This window comes from Vombatus ursinus, unplaced genomic scaffold (genome assembly GCF_900497805.2).
Source record: "Vombatus ursinus unplaced genomic scaffold, bare-nosed wombat genome assembly UNPS02014792.1, whole genome shotgun sequence".
In the NCBI taxonomy this organism is placed as follows: Eukaryota; Metazoa; Chordata; class Mammalia; order Diprotodontia; family Vombatidae; genus Vombatus; species Vombatus ursinus.
Window position 1 is genome coordinate 15,743,487 of NW_020954570.1, and position 9,769 is coordinate 15,753,255.

A 9,769-nucleotide genomic window follows, 5' to 3' on the forward strand; every position below is an offset into this window, starting at 1 on the left:
TAGCCTCCAGGCCACACATCCCCTTAATAAAAGGATTTGTTCCATGAAGTTTGGATTCAGTCAAAGGGCCGCACTTGAGGACTTAGAGGTCCACCTGTGGCCTTGAGGCTGCAGGTTCCCCACCCCTGCTAAGTGATTAAGAGATTTGCCCAGCATCACATACTGTCTGAAGTTGTATTAAAACTGAGGCCTTCTGAAATTGAGCCCAGCAGTATTTCACAAAATACCATTATTTCTTATTTTTGAAGTTGACCAGAACCAACTTTCCTAGTAACTAATGGTAAATATCTGCTGATTATTTTTAACGGAATTTGTTCTGTGTTCTGGGAAAAAAAGTATTTCCTACTTATTTTTTATTTCTCTGAAAGGACTAGCATACCATTGGCCGTACAAATGCTTAATAAATACTCACTAATTGGATTTGAGCAGACAATGTGGAGCTATTTGCAGAGAATGTTACAGTTTATAGCCATGCTTCTTGACTTGCATTAGTATTGTGCTTTAATTACGATAGCCCTTTGGCTATGGATGCACTTTAGAAAGGCCTGTTCTGAGTGTTTCCAGAAGTCAACAGAATCAGTTATATCCGTTTTCACTTTTGTTTCTCTAGCTATGTCCTCATAGGCAGATATTTTATCTGTGCTCCATCCAAACATTTTAATTAGCCAAGATATGCATTTAGGAGGAAACAAACAAACAAACAAACCTAGAAGCATTTCTCAAACAAGAATCAAAGAATACCAGCATTGTAACTGCCCTGACAACATTATTTTGGATACTCAAGCCAAAAATATATATGTTTAAAAACATTTCCATTCATTATTGTTAGTGGGAGGAGCACCTGCTTTTATAGGCATTTATAAAAAATGTTCTTGCTGTCAGAACAAGCTGCTTCCATTTATATTCCTTATCTGAAATGTTTTTCCATGAAGTCCTTATGGTCAGAGGTGTTAACCACGCATGATGGCCCTCAACACTCCCAGGAACCAGAATAAAATGTAATTTGGAAATATTTAGCTAAAAATAAAAATATAATAAAATATAGATATGATATATTTTAAAACTAAGTCAGTATGTGACTTATTGTAATGATATTTAGGTATCGATTAATGGCCCATTTCTCTTTGAGTCTGACAGTACTGGTCTAGGCCACTACATTTTGTCTCATTTACACCATAGGTTCATAGATTTCAAAGTTTAAGTAACCTTAGGGCTCATCTTTTCCAACTTGAAAAATTGAGGCCTTGAGAGGTTAAAATGACTAGTACAAAATTAAGGTTGTAAATAGCTGAGTTTCGATGTGAGCCTAAGTCTTCTGGCTCCACGTCCATTTGTTTTCACTAAACCACATGGTTGGTTTTCATCCTCATTTTTCTGTTTCCCCTGTTAACCTGTAAACTTCTTGAGGTTGTGTTATCCATTTCAGATTTTTGTGAGCATAGTATATAGTACATTTCACCTCAGTAATAGCTGTAGATTGACCAACAAAATGTGTCTGGAATATTCTATTGTGCTAGTCACACAATAATTTTGTCTGTATGATTTTTCTTATGACTGTAATTACCCAGTTTTGCATTGTTTTTGAAAGTTATTTTTCTAGCTTTTTGTCATTCAACCTGGTATTTAAAGACAATTCAACATAAACCCATCCAGTTTGTGTTTGGTTAGTGCTTGGGGATAGTATATCAGTAAATGAACAAGCATTAGGCCCTGGAAATATACAAACAAAAATGAAACCATCTCTCTCTTCAAATGGCTTATATTTTATTGAGTTGAAATAGCATGTTCCCAGATAAGTAATTCCAAAATATATGGAAAATAAAGACACAGTCATCCTTTAGGGAGAGGCATTAGAAGCTAGAGGTGGGAATCAGCTTAAGCAAAGCTTTGAAAGGATTTGGGATTGGAAGAAAGAGACAGAGATGAAGGAAAGTATTCCAGGTATGGAGGTGCAGGGGACAGCCTATGAAAAGGCAAGGAGATGCATGATGCTCTATGTGAGGAAGAGCAAAAAAGCAATTTTTCTGTGCCCTAAAGAATGTGAAAGAGAGTGATATATAATAAGCTTGAAAACATAGGTTGGTGTGCATATACATATATATATATATACATGTGTATGTGTATACATATATATGTGCGTAAACACACAAATACTTTATTATTTTTTCTCTCTTTTCCTTATGACTTACCATTAATTTTTCTTCAATCTACCAATCCCATCTCCAGAGAACTTCTCAATATTTTTTAATGCTGTTGTTCAGTTCTCAGCTGGAAAGGTGGGTGCTCTTTCAGATTTAACTTATTTTTAACTTTATGGCATCTGAGTTTTTATTTTTAAGTCTTTAAGGTAACCAATTTCAACAACCAGTATTTCAAGCCACACACAGCTCACTCCCTCAAAACTGACCTATAAAGTAATTTGACTTTTTTAAAAGTGCTTGTTTTCTCAGAACTGACAAGTTCAGTTTTGTCACAACTGCGTCACAAACATCAAAGTGTACTTGTGCTTTGCTCACTGTGTGAAACCTTATCCACTGGTTATCTATAACCATAGCCAAGATCTATTTGATGCTGTGTGTGTGTGCGTGTTTGCTGTTTTTTTGTTTTGTTTTGTTTTTGTTTTTTTGTTTTTTTAGTTACCTGGTAATGAGGACCCTTTTACCAGCCTATTGGGAGTTTTGCCTTGGTTAGGAGACAAAGTTTGGGTAACAGTCACTGGTCTCCCTTTCCACTTAAAATATGTAGCATTTTGTCTCTAGAAAATGACGCAAATACAGAACTTAAATATCCTACCCTGGTTATGTGGCAAAAAAGAGGAAATGGGGACCTGATGCTGTACAGCTGAATTCCCCTCCATCTAGAGTTTTATATATAGCTTTTAGCAACTTTAAAGTCTCTTTGGACAAATGGTTTTCAAATATAGAGCATTTTCATTCTTCTCAAATTAAATTAAAATTTTAAAGGTAATTTGCCAATTTAAGATCAGAGTAAATCTGTTTAGGCTTATAAAGAAGCTATTTCTGGAATTTTGTATTTGTGGCTGTATGTCAATTAGCTAGCATGGAAGTTTTCTCCATTTGGGTGTTAAAATAATGATAAAGACATAGAGACTAGACTTGTGGTTTCACTGGTGTAGAGAATGCCCAGAATAGAAAATTGCTTTTACCCATGCAGGTTGGCACTCTCCATGTAATGTTTGGTCTTAGAGAGTTACCTAGAGCAGAGGTGTCAAACTCTTTGACTGCAAAACTCCGGGATGTGGACAGAACTAGATTACAATGTAATTGGGAAATGTTTAACAAAATAAATAAACATAAAATACAATATAAATAATGTTAATTTATGGTTTTCTATGTCAATATGCAGCCTGTAGGGAATGCTTTCTATTTGAGTTTGACACTAACCTAGAGCAGTGACAGGTTAAGTGCCTTGCCCAGGATCACGTGGCCAATGTATGTCAGAGGACACGTTTGGACCTGTGCTCTTGGGCCGCTATACCACACTGCTTCTGAGAAGCAGATAAAAGATATAAAGATAATATGCAAATAACCTTCACCTAAGGATTAAACAATCTTGAAATTATGAAAAAAAATCATTCTTTTTCCCTTTCAGTTAGTTCCTAAAAGGTTTCATGGCATCATCAAAAAAAAAAAAACCTGCAAAAATCCCCAAGATTTAATGAGTAATATATTAAAAGTAGGACTTTGAACATATGTAACAAATAGATGTGTGTGTATATATATATATATATATATATATATATATATATATATATATAAACACAGAGAGACTAAATGAAAAATGGACTTTTGTGCCCATAAATATGTATTTGAATTGTATCTTGTTAATCTAATTTTGCAAATGAATGTTACCCTAAGTATGTATAAATATTATGCAGTAGAATGCAAACTTCTTGAGGTTAGGGACTCTGCTGGTCTTAGTATGGAGATTAATAGACATTGAGTTGAATTCAGTTTGTTAATTATATTTGGAAATTATAAATAAATTCTTGTTGCCTCTTTATACAATTTCATATGTCATAGTGGAAAGAGTGATGATTTTGAAATTAGAGGAGTTTGGGTTTAAGTCCTCCATCCAATCCTTAATGACTCTGTGACCTTATGCAAGTCATTTCAGTAATTTAGGTGTAATCTTCTTTAGCCTTAAAATAGGCATAACAATGTACCACTTGACTTCATTAGGTTTTTATGAGGAAGCTAGTATAGTGTTAGACCTGTGATTTCATTAATATAGGGAACTCCAAGACAAGGCACTCACTTGTATTGATACATATTCTATTCATCTTGAGGGGTTGTTAGTAAGAGGAGAGTGACTTGCCTAGGGTCACACAGCCAGTATATATTAAAGACTTGCAGCCAAGTCTTCCTGACTTCCAGGCTAGTTCTCTTGCCAGTATCCATGCTGTCTTTCTGTTTGTAAGGAAAGCACATTTTTTAAAATGTTAAAGTGTCTTGTTATTATGAGTTATTAATATTGTTATTGACAATATTAAAATTCATTTGCCAGCTGAATTTTATTAATTTGCCATATTTTTGTTAATTGATTGTGTCTCTCCAAGGGAAAATATGTAATAAAATTTAAATGACAGTCAAAAAAACCAAGTTTGACATTGTGTAGACAAACTACTTGGATTATTCAATAATTGATCACTTCCTAGCATATAATAGGCCCTATATAAATGCTAGTTAATATTACAATTAATTATTCAGGTATTTTGTAATACTTTAGACTTAGCCATGAATTATGTTACACCTCTGCCCTTTCTCTTTCTGTCACAGTCTGTTGTCAGGGAGGTGATTCTCTGTAATTGATAGAACTGTTGTCTTCACTTTGAGATTAAAATTCCAGTTTAGTAGTTATTTAACCACATCCTTTGTTCCTCTGACCATCTATCAATCGCAAGCATCTATCAAACACCAATTATATACCAGACACTGTTCTAGGAACTGGGCATACTTAATACAACTAACAAAACAGTACCTACTTGTAGTGACAAACTGAGATATAATTTGACAGAAAAAAAGAAGCAAAAGAAGAGCAAAGTGAGCTGCATTTCGTAGAAAATCTATAAATCTTATGGCATGTTTCTGTTTTTGTAAGCATGTTATAAAGAGAAACTTTTAATTTTATTTAATTTTAGCTAACACAATCTAGTTATTTCAGGATTCACTATGTGTCAATTTACCAACTTCTTTTTCTCCCTATTTTTCCCCCCAGTTACTGGCTGACAAACAAAGTACCCATCAAAAGACCCAGCACTGGCCTCCTCATGTACACGCTAGCTACACGATTTTGTGATGAGATTCACCTCTATGGATTCTGGCCGTTCCCTAAGGATTTAAAGGGAAAAGAAGTAAAATATCATTACTATGATAACTTGAAATACAGATACTTTTCCAACTCAAGTCCTCACAGGATGCCATTGGAATTCAGGACTTTAGATGGGCTACATAATAGAAGAGCACTAAAATTAACCACAGGAAAATGCATAAAGCAATAAAGCACATTTTTAAAAGACAACTCAAACTGAATATGCACTTCATTCTGAGGATGTTTGTATGAGAATAAGATGCAGAACAGAAGATAGGTTTCAGTATCCACTAAGCTTCTTGGGGGGTTAAAGGGGGGACGGTTATGAGACATCCATTACCAGCTGATGAAATGCCTATGAAGTGCTCTAAAAATTGTATGTTTTGACTGCAAGGATCCTAGTAAGTGCCACTTCTACTCAGAACACAGCTTGAATGTATAATCAGCAGTGTTTACAAGATCCAACAATGCATTTACATTTAATTAAAGAAGATACAAATGTGTTCATTACTGCTGGACTGCCCCCACCACGTCAAGCACATTTGAGGAAAAACTAAGGAAGACAACTCTGCCTTTGGGGAAATCAGAACCTTCCTTGTCAGCAGAAACTGTGATAGAGACAGTTAAGCAGGGCAACCCATAAGATCAAACAACTCAAGTAAATGCCTTCAGTCAGGAGTTTGTGTCTAATCATGTATTATAAACTAACATTTGTTTTCATTGTTCTTTTCTTCTGGCATCTATTTGCTTTGGTATTTTACAGATCTTGAAAGATCCTAAACAGGATGATATGTACAGGGGGAAAAAAGAAAACTAAGAATTGTCAAAAAATGTTTTTAAAGTTATTTTTAGAGATCTTAGAAATGCTCAGAATGTTTAATAATGAACAACTGTAAACCTCTAAATTATTTTGGATGATGAAAAGGTACCAGCTAAACTATCCAAACAGTAATCTTGAGCCATTCCAAACGGGAGATTTCAATGTCTATGCCATCTGCAAAGATAACAATTAACAAGGAGTTATCCTTATGTTTGGTACCAAAGAATATACTGATTTTTCTATGTAAGTAATGTTTCTCTTCATTGAAGTGATTAATTTGTTTAAGTACTGTGTTGTTATATGATTGATTTGAAAATGCTATTCAAATATTTTTAATTAAGAAAGATAATACTTTATATTTTGTTTCAATGATGACCTGAAAATTTCTTATATTTCCTAACACATTTCTGAGCAACATTTTGCTCTTCTAAATGGAATGTTTGTTAAATATCATGAATTAAAACTTGGGCTCAAGTGGTTTAAGGATTCCCTTACTTAAGTGAGGATATTAGCATTGCTTAATTTCCTCTGTAATACAAAAATAATATGATCTAGAGTGTGTTGATATCCTAGAAGTGGTAGATAATTTTATGCAAGTTGACAAAGAATTTCTATATCAATATTTTGCAATTCAAAGGAAATAAGTAACCTAGAACATGTAATAGTTAAATTAGTCATGATTTCACTTTAGGAAATAAGAAATGAGAAAAGAATATGAAATGAGATAATAAATAAAGCAAAATACATTTTTTATTTAAATAAGTAGTAGAGTTGGGCAATTTGCCCGTCATCTGTTAGCTTAAATCATGTTGTTAAATAATTTGGAACTTTATTGCTTTTTTGGAAATAAAATAGGAAAAGTTCTTCATTCCCTGTTCTACTCTGTTTTACAACATGAAAAATATACTTTATCTTTGTCTTCTAGTCTCCTAAAGAAGGCAGACTGAGGTGAGGTAAAATGGCAAGAATTTGTATGTGTGTGTATACACATACACACGCACGCACACACATGCACACACATGCACAAACATATACATATTATAGATATACGTGTATAAGTGTACATAGCATATAAACACTGTAGTATACCTATGTATATGCCTGTGTTTACATGCACATGTGTATACATGTGTAAATGTATGTGTATGTATATTTACATATACATACACAATATGCACGTACACATATATACACACAAGCCTATATCCACATGTCATGAAGAAGGTATATATACAAATACATAATAAATACTTAATAAATGTTTATTGGATACAAAGAGAGAAAGAATAAATTATTTTGAAAGTTCTATCTGGAAAAAGGCCAGTCAAATTTCAAATATTACATATATGGATGCATATATATGTATATTTATGTGTATATGTGTATGTGACTCAGATACTTTGATGGATTTGTGATACATGAGTAAGTATTCCCTTCCTTTGTATTAAGAGCAAGAAACATTTATTAAGTACCCATTGTATGTAGAGAACTATATATGGCAACTCCTCCATACTTCATTTATATTATATGATTTTTGTCCGTATTTTCCATACATTTTTTATAGGGGACCTGCTCAGCAAGCATCTTCTTTTTCTTTTAATATTTAGTGGTTACCAGTCTCCCACACTGGCTGAATAGCTGTTGTCCCTCAATTTAATACTTGACTGGTTTGCCTCCTTTTGAAATCATACATGTCTTGATGATATGTACATAATATATGTGTTGTCAACTTTTTTCTCCAACCAGACCTGCATTTTCATTGATTTTGGGGGCTCTGTGAGGAACTTCCTTTATCAATGAAGATAATCACTTTCTCTTCAACTTAAAGTCTTAAAGAGTTGCCTGGGCCACTGAGATATTAAGTGTCTTGCCTAGAGCCACACAGCCAGTATTGGTCAGAGCTGGGATTTTAATTCAGAACGTCATGATTCTAGGACCAGCCCTCAATCCAGCATGCCACATTGCCTTTCTCTGTCTGTCTCTCTCTTTCCCCCACCCCCTTCTCTGTGTGTATGTGTATGTATGTACATCCATATGTATGTGTTATATACATGAACATATGTATATAATATACACACATGTACACACATACACTACAGAAAAATTTGTATATGTGCAATTTGTTTCTACATCTATACACACATATAGCCAGAAGGGACCCTAGAGACCAATATTTTCATTTCACATGTGAAGAAACTGAAACCCTAGAGAGTAACTTGTCCATGATATATCACAAATACTAAGAACCAGAACCACAAGTAGTAAAGGAGTTTAGCTTAGTGAATAGGGAGCCAGCCTTGTAGTTACCAAGACCTGACTTCAAATCCTGACACATAATGGCTGTAGGACTCTGTATAAGATATTTAACCTCTCAAGGTTCCTGATAAAGTTTTGCAACAATTGTTGCTCTGCCTTGGTAGAGGGAATCTTTTCACTGGGAATTCCTTATACCAATGAAATCACAGAATACATTTTTTAAAAAGGATCAAAATCAATACTACCAGTATAGACACACACAGAGCTATAATACTTATATTTTCATTTTAAAAAGTTGGAAAATCATTATAGTTAAAGGTATTTTGATATTTTATATGATATTAAAATACAGGATAAACATTTGACCTAAATGACTTTTCCTGAGATGTTGCCATTTCTCAAAAAACATAAAGAAAATAGAACCTTTCAATACCTGAAATGAAGTATAAAAGGGATGAAATTGATCCACATCATTAAAATCATTAATCATATTTGAAAAAAATTAGACGTATATTTTCACTCTGTTACTGATGAAATTGTTTGAAAAGTCAGCACTTAAGCAAATGTAAAGCAGAAAAGTTACAGAGACTATGTATTTGGATTGGGTCATACCTTGGAAATTCTCTGAATCCACTCAGAGTTCATATATTAAGTCCTATAAGCTAGGAAGGCTCATAGATACATTCAGCATATCTCTTAACCAGCAGGAAGGAAGGCAAACAAGATCCTGAATTTCTTTTTTTTCAACAAATGAATTTATGCCTGTTTTGTAAAGCCACAACAACAGCATTTCTACTGTCCACTTACCTGTGCATTGCTATCTATCTCGAAGATGAATTGAGTAGTGCCTTTTTAGCTTCTTCACATTTCTTTGTGACTTTTTGCTTGTGTTCTCCAAATATATTCTCCAGTTCTGAAAATATTCTTTCATACCAGAGTCCAGCATCAAAAACAAACAAAAAAAGGGCTTCAGCTTTGACTGAGACTACTTTTGTCAACCTCAGGGAGCTTTTAATACTCTGAAATGAATTCATTTAAGGCATTTCATGCTCAAAGTAGCAACTTGTACCATCCCATTGCATTTTCTACTATATACCTTTCCTTGTTCCCTTCTCTGTAACTATCTGCTATGGCCTTTTTTTACAGGAATAGGTCAAGGAAATAACTATATGGGCAGAGAGAGGAAAAAAATTTCTAAATATAAAGGCAAGACTGGAGAATGTAGAGTAAATCAAAATATTGTCAAATACTTGACGTATCTCATGTTGCTTTAGGGACAGTCACATATTTCTCAGCATTCATCCACTTCTGTTTCAAGATTTTAACCCTCTGCATGATACTGGAAAGGTCTGCACCAGGCAG

The 9,769-nt window shown here is 33.9% G+C and overlaps 1 protein-coding gene across 1 annotated transcript in view; it reads left to right on the plus strand.

The window, feature by feature from the left end:
- ST8SIA4 (ST8 alpha-N-acetyl-neuraminide alpha-2,8-sialyltransferase 4) overlaps positions 1-7,014 on the plus strand; it is a 135,929-nt gene extending 128,915 nt beyond the window's left edge. Inside the window, exon 5 of the mRNA XM_027869148.1 lies at positions 5,239-7,014. Within this exon, the coding sequence (XP_027724949.1) occupies positions 5,239-5,521 (283 nt within the window). The 3' untranslated portion in view covers positions 5,522-7,014. The remainder of the gene's footprint in view (positions 1-5,238) is intronic.
- The last annotated feature ends 2,755 nt before the right edge of the window (positions 7,015-9,769 follow it).